At 43.4% G+C, this 15,538-nt stretch overlaps 1 protein-coding gene across 1 annotated transcript in view; it reads right to left on the reverse strand.

Annotated features, from left to right (window-relative positions):
• The window catches only part of TXNRD3 (thioredoxin reductase 3), a 58,032-nt gene that overhangs the window by 30,042 nt on the left and 12,452 nt on the right, over positions 1–15,538 (reverse strand). Inside the window, exons 3-9 of the mRNA XM_045812353.2 lie at positions 14,688–14,797; positions 12,879–12,983; positions 12,585–12,657; positions 10,628–10,747; positions 3,550–3,692; positions 1,661–1,776; positions 553–778 (exon numbers count right to left, since the gene is read on the reverse strand). Of these exons, the coding sequence (XP_045668309.2) occupies positions 553–778; positions 1,661–1,776; positions 3,550–3,692; positions 10,628–10,747; positions 12,585–12,657; positions 12,879–12,983; positions 14,688–14,797 (893 nt within the window). The remainder of the gene's footprint in view (positions 1–552; positions 779–1,660; positions 1,777–3,549; positions 3,693–10,627; positions 10,748–12,584; positions 12,658–12,878; positions 12,984–14,687; positions 14,798–15,538) is intronic.

The following is a 15,538-nucleotide window of genomic DNA, read 5'->3' on the forward strand; positions in this document are numbered from 1 at the left end:
CATAAGGGCAGAGATATGACCACTGGATTTGACAGCACGGAGTTTGCCACAGACCCCAGCATGCAATTTCAAAGGAGCAGCACGGATGGAAGCAGCTGAGAGTTGGCTGAAGTGGAAAATGGAGGCAGGAAACCAGAAGAAGCGTGTATAGAAGTTTCCCTGTGAACAGGAAAAGAAAAATGGGGACCAAAAGGGCAGAGAGGGCAAAGGGAGGGCTTGTTTAAAGAGGAGAGAGACTCGTGGGAATGAGAGAGTGGAAAGGATGGTTAACTGAAGAGGGGCAGCCCTGAGAAGGAGAGAGAAGGCGAGAGCACACGGAAGGCCTGAGAGGAGCAAGGGCACCTCCCCATATGGGGGGGGGGGGCAGGGAGGACAGAGGGACATGTGGAGGTCAGTTGTGTAGACCAGAGGTGGGAGCACTGTCTTTAAGGTGTCCTTCCAAGTACAGACTAATTTATTTCATGAAATGAAGTAAGGAGAGCTAGACTGAAAAACTAAAAAGAGAATAAAAAACTAAAAATAAAAGGAATTCCAAATGCCGTCCAGACTTACCAACACAGGTATAAATTTTCTTAAGAACTTAACACCATGTTGCTCCATGTAGGAACCCACTTTCTCTGCCATTTCTTGATCAAAGCCACGAAGAAGGATTGAGCGCACCATGACCGTGACATCTAAGCCAATGCCGGCAAGAAACCCTGCACATTCCAGAGCAACATAGGATGCACCCACCACTAATGTTTTGCCAGGGCAATAAGGCAGAGAAAAAAGGTCATCACTGAAAAATAAAAACAACAAAAGGAACACGTAGGCAATAAAACTGAAGTAAGTACGTTTCGATGCGTGGTGGTCTTCTGTTGGCTGCATCACACCCTGGTGCTTGAATGAAGAAACATTAACAGAAAGAGCCTTTTGGAGTTTGTAAGAGTGTCCATTGTAGAGTAAGAAATATATCTCCGTTTTCTCAAAATCAAATTAGTGGATCACAAGTGAAGGTGTTTTAAAAATGAAATAGAATAGAAAACATTAGACTACATTACACGTGATAAGAAGAAACATGGTTTGATTTGTTCTGAGTGTGTGTGTTCACCTGAACCACAGTGTCACAAAAAAACACATTTCTTTTTTTTTAATTTAAATTCAATTAGCCAACATACAGTACATCATTAGTTTCCGATGTAGAGTTCAATGATTCATCAGCTGCATATGTGCATCTGGTGAAAAAAGTTTGAAAGTCATTGTCCTGTGTTATATAATGTCCTCTCTGTGCCCATCCAGGGATAATTACTATTAAATCCCAGTATTAGGAATAGCCATGCTTCTCCTGACCAACTGGTTCATTATTATCATACAGACATTAAGCCCTAACGCTATTTGTGTTTACTTCTTTGCTTTGGCCTCCATGAAGTTTAGAGCCAACTTCCCAGACCTTGTTGAGCAATTACCTAGAATCATACAGCATGTATGTGTGCATAAATTTAACCTTCTTATTTACTAACCTTATTTTCTCAGGCTTCATTACGGTAACCACTTAGCTTCTTGTGTTATACTTTTTATTTGTCATCAACTCAAATCTTTTGGGAAATAATATCAGGAACTAAATAAATTGGACACAAAAACATAACACAATTTACACTTACAATAGCCTATTTAATCTTACCTAGTGATACAGTACTCTTTATCTCCCCGGATTCCTAAATACCGGGGCCTTTCACCGGTCGCTAGGACAAATTTTGCAGCAGTGTAGTAAGTTTCCTGTCCTTTTCTATTGGTTGCCTTGAAAAGAGAAAAGGAAATTTCAACTTCTTCTGCAAACACGGTAGAGTATCAGACACCCTGGACAGCTAGTTACGGAGCTCCCCACCCAACTGGAGCGGATGTACAAAAATAATACTGCAGTCAATAAGCACCAACACAGAAAGAGAAGTCTTCAGAAAATATCCACCAAAAGAGCTCCATGGAGGTGGAATAGGGGATTGGAACGCCAGCAGAGGACAGCTTCAAAGGTGCTGGTATTTCAAGTGCAGACAAGAAAGCGAGAGGATTTGAGAAGAAAGGAAACCCACAGAAAGAACACTGCATAGAAAAGCACACAGGCCTGAAAGCCAGCAGATGTCTGGGAACGGCAAGTGGCCAGACAGTGGCAGGAAAGGAGGGGTGGGGGGGCCGTGTCCCCATGAAGGGAAACAGATCCTAGCCAAATGTTAACACCTTTATTTGCCATTCTAAAGATTTCACCTACGGGAAGCCAGGAAAGGTTATTCATTGTTTGCATACTTTCAATTATACAAGTAATTCATAAATACATTTTTCATTAAGAAAAATTCAAAAACCAATGAAGTGTTTAAACAAGAGGGTGGTTTAAATGGTGGGATGGAGGGAGGGCAGCCTGGAGACAGGCACCTGCTCCAGAGGGCCCGGAAAGAGAGAAAAAAGCACAGGCTGTGGGGGTGGGAGGGGGAAACCTGAGATTTCTAGCTGGAGCAACTGAGGAGACCCTGGTTATCAGTAAACGTGGAAATGCAGAAAAGAGGCAGGGATGGCTGCAAACGACTGGCTTTTTCAACCAACCATGCCGGCCATGCCACAATTTGAGAAATAAAACTACCTGACCAGTATTTCTATGATGCTTCGTGTGAGTGATGCAATTCAAACTGGCCCACATATGGTTTCAAAGGGGCAGCTTTCAACAGACCACCTCACACCTTCCAGAGATTTAAATAACTACAAAATAATCTCAAATCTCCCCAAGATCATTGTGTACTGTGCTAGGTAAGCAGAGTTCAAAAACAAACTAGGTGTTGAGGGTTGTATCTGGTTGTCTTTTGTAACTCCAATTTAAAATTCTTGTGTTCATCAAAACAATCTCATTTTCCTTACTATTGCTCTCACGATAGGAAAGACCACAAAGCTTATAAAATATGCTAATTTTCATACTACTTTTGTTAATACATCTTTGAATAACATATCGGAGCTCTGGTTAAGGTTTCATTTTATTTTTGTAATTATTCATTTTACTGAGGTCTAGTTGACACACAATGTTTCCTCAGTTTCAGGTGTACAACCTAGTGATTCCACAAGTCCACACGTCGCGCCGTGCTCAGCACGTGTGTAGCCGCCATCCGCCCCACACAACGCTACTACAACACCCCTGACTGATTCCCCAGGCTGTACCCTCAGCCCCGTGACTATTCATTCCATTCTGCCCATCCCCCTAAGGTTCCATTTTAAAAAAGAATTACGCTCCTAAAATTTTTCATTTTTTAGTCTTTTAAACTTTCAACTATTTATTTAGTCTAAACATTTTCTTTTAAGGTAATAATAAAATCAAAAGGCAAATAATAACTTTAAATGAAGAGCTCTTTAAAAGGCAATTCCTCCAATCTAGCAGGATCTGTGGAATCTACAACAGCAGGAAGAAACAGGGCACACAAGGGAATGTGCACGCACACATCAGTGAGAGCCCGTCACACACGACATGGAATTTCAGATCAAGGCAAGTTCAAGCGATAGTAAAGAAAACAACAAACGAGACAAGACAAAGAATACCTTTATTTTATGATGCTCGACAAACTCTCCATAGGCATTGACATAGGCCACGGCCTTCTCCCGCAAGGACAGCCTGTAGCCCCAGTTTAGAGAGCCGATGTGATTCTGGATCGCTTCTGTCATAGTCTCCCAGTTGTGCTTCACTGAAAACAAATAGCCAGAGTGAAGGCAGAAAGTGCCTTTTTTCCTTTAAAGATTATTTATTTATTTATTTATTTGAGAGAGAGCAGAGTGACGAGAACATGAGTTGAGGGCAGGAGGACAGGGAGAGGGAGAAGCAGGCTCCCCGCTGAGCTGGGAGACGTGGGGCTCGATTCCAGGACCCTGGGATTGAGCTTAACCAACTGAGCCACCCAGGCGCCCCAAGTGAATTTTATTTTTAGTGTTCAATCATATACGACCACACATGAGCCATATTATATATTGCTTTAAGAATCAAGAAGTGAACACAAGACAACTAGCCACTGAACTCTTGTTTTAGGCCAGTTATGGTTTATACTTCTTCTTCTTTTATATTACAAAACATAAGCAAAAAGCAGAGTTCTGAAAAGAAGGGAAAAAAAATCCATGCAACAAAGAATGGGGAGAACAGTCCAAGACATCACAAGGCAGGAAGATCACCCCCACTCGGGAGCACCCCAAGGCCACTCTCACACCCCGAGGTCTGCTGCACATGGTGTCCCACAGGTGAAGGGAAGCGGGTCTCAGGCCAGTGAGCAGCACACATTCGCCCGACCAGACGAGCCCCGGCCACGCCCTTTCAGCTCACTTGGTGGTGGGTTTTATGATAGCGAAGGTCCTACATTTCTTCACGGCAAATGTGGGTTCTGCTCACCGCTGCCCACCATTTACATCACAATGTTTACTCATTTCCTGTAGCAATCGGAGCAGGAGGTGACAAGAATCCCTCATCATCCCCGTATCTTCTAGGTGGGACTGATTCCCTAGCACTCGCCTCGTCTGCTGTTGCTGCTTCCTGAAGGAGAAACCAGCCTCTGTGCAGCACCGTGTTTATAAGACACAGAGGCCAGCCCAGGACTCCCATCAAACTGGATGAGATTCCCAAAGGCAAACCCAGCCAACTGAGGGTGTCCTCTGGTCACGCCCAGTGACTCACCTCATCTAGCACTCTCGGAAAGGCCTCAGCACTCCTCGGGAATGTAGGAGGGTGCAGTGCAGGAGAGAAAAAGAAGTCACGGTACACTGAATTTATGGCCTGGCTGTCGTATCACCCCCTCTAGGAAGCCAGTGTACAACAAGGGCTCCCGAGGTCTTGCCATCCAGGGGGTCACGGCGGTCGCTACGCGACCCAACCACCACGCCTTGATCCCAGGAGGTAACGACCCAGCAGGGATGAGCCTCTCCACAATGGCACATGCCCTCAGACCCTAAGCTACCTCCTCCCCTCTAACCCAGAAAAGCAACTCCTCTAACCCTCCAAGGACCGTTTTTCCCAAGGACCTCGTCAGTTAGATTCCCACTTCACATGTCCTTTTGCTTCTGGCTCTTGTTGTAAGAGACACTCTGCATCAGTGTTTCCCAAATAGGCTGCACATCAGGATCCCCTGGGAATCAGGCTGAAACGTACAAATCCTTGGACCTGCCACAAACCTACGGAGTCAGGACGAGCTCCCCGGGGAGATTCTGATAGGGCAAGTCCAGGGGCTGGCACTTTGGACCACGTGCTCTACTGCTTTATTGACCTGTGTAAGCTTTGCAACAGTATCACAATTCTAACTACTGAAGGGAAAAATCATTTCCCATACTTTCTCAAAGGCTGCAGAGCTATTCTCAAATGTTTACTTTCAATACAAACTTTAGAATTATCTGTCAAGTTCCAAAAAGAAAAAAAAAATTGTTGAGATTTTTCCTGGACTTAAATAAAATTTACAAATTAATTTTGAGATAATGTCTTTATAATATTGAGACATCCCATCCAAAAACCTCAGTATATTTTTTGTTATGCTTTTATATTCTTTCCTTATATATTTGTCCATTCCTAGTAAATTTATCCCAAGTCATTCTACCATTTTGCTGCAATTTTCTATTGTATATTTAACTTCTTATTGCTAATGTAAGAAATCTATTGATTTTTACACATATATCCTCTGAGCAACTTAGTGAACTCTTATTAGTTCTAATATTTCTAGTTCAATCTCTTATATATTCTAGGTATCTTGAATATAATTCATATTATAGATTATCTTTTTTCTTCCTCCTTCTCAAGTATGTCCTTCTCTTTCCTATTCTTCCTTTTTGTGCACTGGCCAGAAGCCCCAGAACAACGCAGATATAGTAGTGGAAGAGGGCTGCCCTGTTTGATTCTTGACTTTAATGTAAATGCCTCAAGCTCTTCTCCATTAAATATTTACATCTGACTTTTCTTCATCATGTAAAAGAAGTGTCCATTTCTTTGCTTAGTTTAATGACAGTTTTTTTTTTAAAGAGCCATAATGGATGTGAAATTTTTATAAAATGCCTTTGGAGCTGGAATCCAGGTCAGCATGAGGATTTTAGCATCCCTACTACGGTTTCCTAATGACTCATTCTTGTATCACCAGAATGAGCCCTCAGAAGTCACAGTGCATTCTTTAAGTCACTGTTGGAGAGGATCTGTTAATGCTTTTCCTAGAATTTTGTAGCTCTATGGGCTATCGCTTTCTACTTTTACACTACCTTTCTGTATCACTGTTAAGTCAGCCTCAAAAAAAAGGTGGAATGTTCCATTTTTTCCTAAACTCTAGAACAGTTTGAATATTTAAAAACTGTCTGTTCCTTGAAGACTTGAGGAAATTTACGTGTAAATTTGTAGTGTCTTGGAGAATGGGTTGTCCTTAGGCAATGTTTTCTTTGATAATTCAAGTCAATTCTGCTCATTTATATTCTCCTAGAATATATTCCTTATCATCTAGATATTTAAAATTCTTACTGCTGATTTGTATACTGAATTTGTTTTTTCTCTTCTCTTTCTGTAGTTATATTTCTTTTCTCAAGACACCTAATGTTATATTTGTATGACTTCTCTCCTCCTGTTTCCCTGATTGGATTTGCCAAGGGTCTCCCTGCTTCTTTGTATTTTCAAACATATTCTTGGTTTTGTTCATTGATTCTATTTTGGGGAGGGTGCTAAATCGTTAATTCCTCAGTGTGCGTGCGTGTGTGCGTGCGTGCGTGCATGCGTGTGCGTGCGTGCGTGCATGCGTGTGCGTGCGTGTGTGCGTGCGTGTGCGTGTGCGTGTGGGTTTGTTTTTATGCCTTGTACTCTCCCTATCTGGTATCAACTGACGTTGCTTTGGTTTGCATTTCCCTGATACAGCTTCTCCCACCCACTTAAAAATTTCCCATCTAGGTGCCTGGGGGGCTCAGTCAGTTAAGCGTCTGCCTTCAGCTCAGGTCATGGGATTGAGCCCCACATTGGGTTCTCCGCTCAGCGAGGAGCCTGCTTCCCTCTCCCTCTGCCTGCGACTCTGCCTACTTGTGCTCTATGTGTCAAATAAATAAATAAAATCTTCTTTTAAAAAGTAAAAAAGAATAAATAAAAAATAAAAATTTCCCATCTATTTTATTTTATTTTTATTTTATTTTTGAAGATTTTATCTATTTATTTGACAGAGACAGACAGACAGCGAGAGAGGGAACACAAGCAGGGAGTGGGAGAGGAAGAAGCAGGCTTCCAGCAGAGGAGCCTGATGTGGGGCTCGATCCCAGAACACCGGAATCACGCCCTGAGCCGAAGGCAGACGCTTAACGACTGAGCCACCCAGGCGCCCCATCTATTTCATTTTAAATAGGAAAATTTACGTTAGCCATTTAAAATTTTAAAATTCCTAAATTCTCAATAATTTTCTCTTTTGATTTTAGGTGTGTGTCCTGTAAAGAGCATACAGATGAATTCTGTCTACGCAACTTGAGAAGCTGACTCATTCAGCTTTATTCTAATATATAAAAAAGACTGTCTCTATGTCTGTCTGCCGTCTTGTTTTCTGGGTTGTTTTTTGCTTGTTTTTAAATTAGTTTCATGCTGTTTATTTGTTCATTTCCTATTCCCTTTTGCTTGGAAGTTCTATATTCTATTTCTGATCTGGAAATTATGTATACATTTTAAATTTATTTTAATCCATTATTTCTCTACCAACGTCAAGAACGAAAGTATCTAGAACATTCTTCCACACCAAGATTTCCACACGCTTTCAGGTCCTTTCTCTTACCACTTAGATTCTATGGACTTCTCTTGGCCACTCCACGAAGCCTATGCCTAAAAACTGCTAAGCCCCAAATTCCATGTGATGGCTAACTAGGTATTTCTCAGTATATAGCACCTCAAAATTAACTTAGAAGACTTTTGTGTATATGGGACAAAACTTTACCCACTTGAGGAAATGAGAAAGTACTTAGGACTACTAAGCATGTAGATGAGTTCAAGAACATCACCTAAACCCTCAAGCAAGGCAAAGTGGCACGAGCACGCGCCCTGCTGTCCCCGCCGAATGCGCGGAGCCCCAGCAGTGCGGGCAGCGGGTGCGGGCAGGGCGGACACACCAAGGAGTCGCCAGCTTGTGGGGAACCCTGCGGAGGGAGTCACCCACATACCCTCCCTGCCTGGCTGTCCCCATCACAGGCCATGTGTACAATTCCATTCTTCGTGGCCTTTCTCCATTAGGGGGCATTGTGTTTCCTCCCCACTTGGCCTCGATTATTTTAGAATTATTAAAACAGGGTATAAACACTTAGGGTTTTAAATAGACTCCTTTGGGTGCCTGGGTGGCTCAGGCACTTAAGCATCTGACTCTGGATTTCGGCTCAGGTCATGATCTCAGGGTCATGGGACTGAGCCCCATATCTGGCTTGGTGCTCAGCAGGGAGTCTGTTTCTCCCTCCCCCTCTGCTCTTCCCCCTGCTTGTTGTCCCTCTCTCTCTCTCTCACAAATAAATAAAGAAATGCAATCTTAAAAAAAAAAGAGAGACTCCTTAACTACCTAATTGCCAATCCAAAATGTACCTAATTCAAACCCTATTCCATTTGTCCTTTAGGCACCATTTCCCTCCAGATGGTTCTCTTCTGAGACTCTCTAAGCCCTAAATCTTTTTTTTTTTAAAAGATTTTATTTATTTATTTGACAGAGAGAGACAGCCAGCGAGAGAGGGAACACAAGCAGGGGGAGTGGGAGAGGAAGAAGCGGAGGAGCCTGATGTGGGGCTCGATCCCAGAACGCTGGGATCACGCCCTGAGCCGAAGGCAGACGCTTAACGACTGAGCCACCCAGGTGCCCCTCTAAGCCCTAAATCTTATCCTTAAAAATCTAGCCCCTCCTGGCTTCTGGGACATGACTCTCCCAGTTTTTCCTCACCTTCCTCACCCACCCCTTAGGTATTAACATTTCTCAGGATCCTGTCTCTGTCTACTACTCTTTTCCATCCATAGGGCCTCCCCAGCCCCTCCCAGCAATTCTTAAGAATTCAGCCACCACCTACAACGTGGGCTGCAAACCTAGGCCCTGCCTAGACCTCCTTCAAGCACAAACTATCCTGACAGCGACCTCCACCAGGTGTCCTGCGGGGGAAAATCCATTCAAGATGAAGGATTTAGAGAGAAGGATTCTTGAAAGTGAAGATGACCCCGAAGTTAAACTGCCAAGTGCAAAGACAACCAGCTGGTACTAAAGCTGGACCCAAAGCTCTCCATAGAGCTGAGTGTCTGGGGAAATTTGTCCATGGAGAATCTGTCCAGCCACAACTCATTATGCTGAAGTCCACCACGCCTGGCCACTAACTCACCCCTGCCTGTGTTTTCCAGCTCGGCAAATACACTGCATTGTCACCCACTCCCTCTTTCTGGATTCCTTCCTTTCCTTCGCTCTCCACCCACCCTGTGACCGGGGCGCCCGGCGAAATCACCAGAAGGGTCTGCTCATGCACACATTTCCTCCATCAAAATCTCTCGGGAGACAAGTCCCTGTACTTTTTTTTAGAAATTCCATATATGTTATTCTAAGGAGACAAAATCACCCATCTGCATCTAGCCTGCCAATTCCAAACCTTCAATCCTCTAAATCCACCTCACACTCTCCAGTCTGAAATCAGTCTTGGCCCAGGCTTGGTCATTTCTCCTCAGGGCTAGGTGACAGCACCCCGCCTCACTTCCTTGTCTTTGGACTTGCCCCCTCCCAACCTCCAACCTTCTAAATTCCTTGGATCCAGAGGGGTCCAGAAGCCAAACTGTGGTTCAGTCTCCGACCTTGCTGACACTCCTCAGTGACTCTCTTACTCCCTCTGGGGTCAATCACAACTCCTTTAGATGGCACTGAAGAGCTGTCACGACCTGCTCCTCTGTCATCTTGTTTCTCCCAGCACCCCACCCCCATTCTCCATGCCAGCCATTCACTATCCCCCCAGAGACTCCACGTTTTTCTCCCACCTCCAGAGTCAGAGCATGCTCCTTCCTGTCTTCAATGACCTGCGTCTCCGTGACCTTCAAGATTCAGCTCAAGGGTTACCTCCACCACCTCAGACTCTCAGTGACACGGTACATGCCCTCAAGGCAATGCTCAGAATCACACTGTGAACGACAGCGCACCGAACCGCCTCTCTTCTCCTCTCTTCCGACAGATCCTGTGCTGCTTAAGGGCGGGAGTTCTGTTTCCCTCGTGTCTGTATTCTCAGAGCCTAACCAGTAAGTGTCTATTAGATGAATTTGGTGTCCATCTTTGACTAACCAAAGACATATACAACTACTGGTAAAATAGAAAATGTTATGGCGATAATGGATAAAATTCAAATAATGACCCTGGCTATTCTATTTTCTTTACACTTGAAGGAAATCTGAAAATAGCAATCATTCTCTCATATTGTGTAAAGAGTCTGGAACAGCTGTAGCTGCCAAAGGCCCCAAGGTCCCCAAAAGCAGAGACAGGTTTCAAGTGATCACCTCTGACTCCTCTGTGCCAAAGTGGAGTCTTGATGAGCGGTCATTAAACGAATTTCAGACTCAACTACAGAAATATAAACAGCAAGTCTTTCTCTAAGGAACGCATTCTCCCTTCTTATCTCCCAATTTATATTTTGATATACTGTTACCCACCTTGTTGGTGGTATTCCCAGCCAAATTTCCTGGCGTCGCTTAATGCCTGCCCCAAAAGGGCAGCCTGATGCATCAATTTCTTAGGGACACAGCCCACATTTACACAAGTACCACCAAGACCTGAAAATGAAGATAATAGGGTTTTTTATTTTATTTTTTTTAAGATTTTATTTATTTGAGAGAGAGAGAGAGAGAGAGCATTAGCATGGGAGACAGGCAGAGGAAGAAGCAGACTCCCCACCAAGCAGGGAGTCCAATGTGGGGCTCGATCCCAGGACCCCAGGATCGCAACCTGAGCCAAAGGCAGACGCTTAACCGACTGAGCCACTCAGGCGCCCCAAGAAGATAATAGTTTTAATGTTTCCTCTGTGTCTGTGGGTGTGTACATGGTACTACACATACAAGTGGAGCAGGTGTTGTTAAACATGTGGAAATGACACACTCAGATGGTTGTGGGGCCAACAGCGGACCCAGCGATAACACGCAAACAATTAAGTCAAACTTCTCAACTGAGAGTCTGTGAAGGAGACCCAAAGATGAGCAAAAATACAGGTGTACACTTGAATAGCTTTCTGGGGAGAGAATCCAAAACTTTCATTTGAGTCTGACCCATAAAGGGACCAGAACTACATTAGATTAATTAGATAGACACCAGAACAAGGGCTGGGACCCCAGCTTCCAGCCTTTATTCTCTGTAACTCTGACTCCTCCTCTGAGCCGACATTAGGTCCACTGCAAGCTGCCTGGTAACATCTACTTTCAATCTCGAACAGCAAAAAATAGGCCATGCGTGATGGCCCCATGCGGGGCATGAGTCAGAAAACTCCCCTCTGATCACAGTCTCTCTTCTGGTAATCCAGAGAAGCAGGATATTTCTAGACAGGAGAGAAAGAGGGGAGAGGGCAGGAGAGAGGGAGAAAACAAAGATACACACACGAATTTTTTAACATACAAATGTTAGAAGGAAAATCAAGATAGATTGGCTTTACGTATGAAATTCTAAGGTAAAATTGTTTGAGTAAATTTGAATTTTAAAACAGGATTTTCCTATTTTGTCAGGATTCTGGCAGGAACCTGATGACATCCTCAAGCTGGGACACTAAGGAGAGTTTATAAAGAAATGATTACAGGGGCGTGGGCAGGAAGAGCGAGGAGGGAACAGAATAATGAGTGGGCCATCACCAACCCCACGTGACAGGCAAAGCACACTGAGTGAGTGACACAGCCCACGGGGGGTTGGCCATGACAGGGGAGGTGGGACCAGCAGGAAGGGACCACCAGGGCAGGAGCTGGGGGAATGAAGATCCTCCAACTCCACTCTCCTCCCTCCTTGGTTGTCCTCCCGTGACCACTAACTGGTAGAGCCCAACTGGAAGCCAGAGGGCAAGGCTGCCAAGGCATCAGCTTTCTGGGACATGGAAAAAGCTAGAGACATGAAGAACGGCTCTAATGCATAAACAGAGAGTATCCACCACAAAATCTGTGTGTTTAGTGAACACTTTCGTCTACAGCTGGAAGCTCACTGTGCACTCTGCTGACTGCACCTGGACGATGACACACACAGTAACCTGACTGAGCATCATGCAGCCCTTAGAGTCAGCGATGAAACTGCAGCAGAAACACAAGACAAGGTCGTCGCAGACTTAGGTGAGCACCACACAGTACACACTGTGATTGCGACTAAGGGAAAATGTTGGTGCACATGTGCAAGAATTATTATGGCACAAACGTCGGAATACTGGAGTCATGGAATGTTTTCTTTTTGCAAAATCTTCATTATGTTTCTATTCTTTTGTTAACTATGCGATCTTAGGTCAGTTACTTAACCCCCTCACCTATGAAACAGGCTAGTTGCAGCTCTTGAGAGAGTTGTGAGGATTAACAAGATTGAAGAAAGCCAAAGATAGCTGTACAGAGCAGAAAATTACAAGAGTCACGACAAAGAAACACTGCTTACCCCAGGACGTTCCCTGAGGCGACGGGACCACAAAGTCTAGCACCATAACTTTCTTTCCCAAGATGGCGGCTTCCTACCAAAAAAAGCTACATATAAAGATCTTCTCATTTTCCTGACAACCCCCAATTTTTCTCTCCCTGAAAGGAAAAGACTGTGGAAGAACACAGTCCCTTCTCTTTTTTAATACAATAAAAGCTTGGACTATAACATCAAAATTGGCTTTTTAAAAGTAGCTGAAGAAGTGCTTGCAGCAATGACCAGGAAAATTATCTCTGGGTTTCATTATTTTCATACCTGAGCACACGCAAGGCCACCAGAACCGCCCCCGATGACAATGAGGTCATAATCGTATGCTGAGTCTTCCTGAAGGAGCTTCTGTAATAAACCACTCTGATGAGCCTATGGATCATAGGAGAGAGGAAGGCATGACCTGTTTTAAATCTGTTCCTTTGTACCCGATGCTGAATTAGCATGCACTGCTTTTCTAAAACTCCTAGAAACAGTCCCTAATTCATCTAAGTTCTTATTGTAAATTTATCTAGATGGTATTCAAATAGGGTCCCACTAGGTAGAATGTACGCTAAGAACATACATTTTTGTTCATTATCACCTGATGGCTACACGTGTCAAATGACCCACAGGTCACGGCTTTATGGCAGGCGAGGTCATTTTCCTTGGTCTAATCATCAACGTATTATAACTAAGTAAAACAGCCAAGTACCATTTTTCAAGATCCTCTATCTTTGGTTCATCTGTGCTAGGCTTTATTTTGAAAACAACTCTTAAGCATCATCAGCAGGACGTGCACATCAAATTTTTACATGGTTTCTCATAAATTGACCTAAATTTTGCAGCATCCTGGTAAACTTCCTACACAACACAACATTTTGCTTTTTCTTTCAGCAGCGGTCATAAGGCTAGCTCTGCACGATGGTCTCCTGCTCACTCGGCCCTCCTTCTGATCAGAAGTAGCTTAGGCAAGGTGAAACGATCAATGCATGATGTAGCAATAGTTCTCTTTATGTGAAGGCGGGTGCTCCATCCCATGAAGCTGGCCTTATTTTTTTACTTTTTTATTTTCTATTTTGTTATATTAGTCCCCATACAGCACATCCCCAGTTTTTGAAGCTGGCTTTAGAAACACCATGTGGCACCAGCTCATCCTGGGAAGCACAGCAGAAGCACTGTGTCACTGCAGGACGCAGCACATGCCACATGGCCCCAGATGGATGCGTGCTCTTGGAGGCTTTCAGCACATTCCAAAAAGGACTCCTTTGGCCTCCTTACTGTTAGGTGCCCTTAGGAAAATACAACTCCTAACCACCTGCCATGCAGTATGAAATGGAACTGACAACTCTACAACTCCAGATTCATCCTCTGACATCTTTTCCAGGTGAAGAATGTCAAGACCAGCACTGCCCAAGGTGCTTAAGGGCCTCTCATTATGGTACATGCCCCATGTGAGCTGAGGTGTAGCTTCTGGGGCTAATGAAGCAGGATGTTAATAGATAACGACACGGATCATAGATTAACATAAATCCAGACATAGATCCAAAAATCTATTTTCCCAAGAAAATGTAATTTTAAGTTAAAGTCTCAAATATAAGTATTCAATCACTGATTGCTACCATTTACATACATTAAAAAAATACAAGGGCACAGAATTTTAATAAAAGGAAGAATTATAAAACAAGGACCTAACTTAAGAAGGAACATCAATTTTATCTATCACCACTTTCAAGATTATCTGATAACCATCCTCTATCCTTTTCCACCTTACAACTTCTAAAAGATAAATGAACAGACTCCTTTTTTAAAAAAGATTTTATTTATTTGACAGAGAGAGAGAAAGAGAGCACACAAGCAGGGGGAGCAGCAGGCAGAGGGAGAGACAGAAGCAGACTCCCCACTGAGCAAGGAGCTGATGTGGGGCTCAATCCCAGGACCCTGGGATCATGACCAGAGCTGAAGGCAGACGCCCAACTGACTGAGCCACCCAGACATCCCATGAATAGACTCCTTTTTTAAAAGCCATTTTCTCCCCTTTTAGATAGATTTAAAAACAAACTGAACAAATAGCATTAAAAACATATGATACATTACCTGGAAAGTTCGATCACATCCACCCATATGCACTTTATTAACAAAAATATTGGGCACGGTTCTCTGATTAGTGATCTCTGACAGCACTTCTTGGACATTGGCCCCATCATCTGAAGAATAAAAACTTAAATATATAAGAATATTGCAAGGGTTCCAAACTTTTGGGAGTTGAACAGAAGTGTTACAACACCAGACGCTCACATGCACATACCCATAAAACATATTTACATATTACATAACTTCATGAAATGATGACTCAAGAAGGGGAAACACCTGTTTTCAAAGGAAACCTTAAAGAATAAAGACAAACCTGCGAATTCATTTAAAACCCTTCTAAATTAGATTTGGGTCTATCATTCAATGGTCTTGCCAAGACAAATAAATAAAAATCCTCTTTAAAGAGCAGCATCAGGATAAAACCTACTTCCACTGTCATAAGTCAGAAGACGCTTCCTATAGTTACATTTGAAAAATCTTTATGATCCACAGTCCAAAATGTCTCCTCTGCCCATAAATATAAAACAAGGCCATGACTGCTTATGACTGCCCTAGGAGGGATACGCCGCAGAAAAGTCTCAAAGATTCAAGAACATTTCACTTGTTAAGGAGACATGGCTAAAAAGAGTTGGCGAAGTCTGGTGAAGGCAGAGATCGAGCTCTTTCCTGTTCACCACCCTGTTTCCCCCCCTTGCAGATCACAAGCGTGGGTAAACCATTTGGTTACTATTAGATGGATGGGTGCGTGGATGACAAGAATTAAAAATATAAAGCTGAAAAATTAATGTGTTCCCCTCGTGCATAATACAATCAGGAAATACGGGTAGTTTCTTTTCATCCATGACAGCTCAATC

The sequence above is a fragment of the Ursus americanus genome, chromosome 14, assembly GCF_024610735.1.
Source record: "Ursus americanus isolate L20-20 chromosome 14, mUrsAme1.1.p, whole genome shotgun sequence".
NCBI lineage: Eukaryota > Metazoa > Chordata > Mammalia > Carnivora > Ursidae > Ursus > Ursus americanus.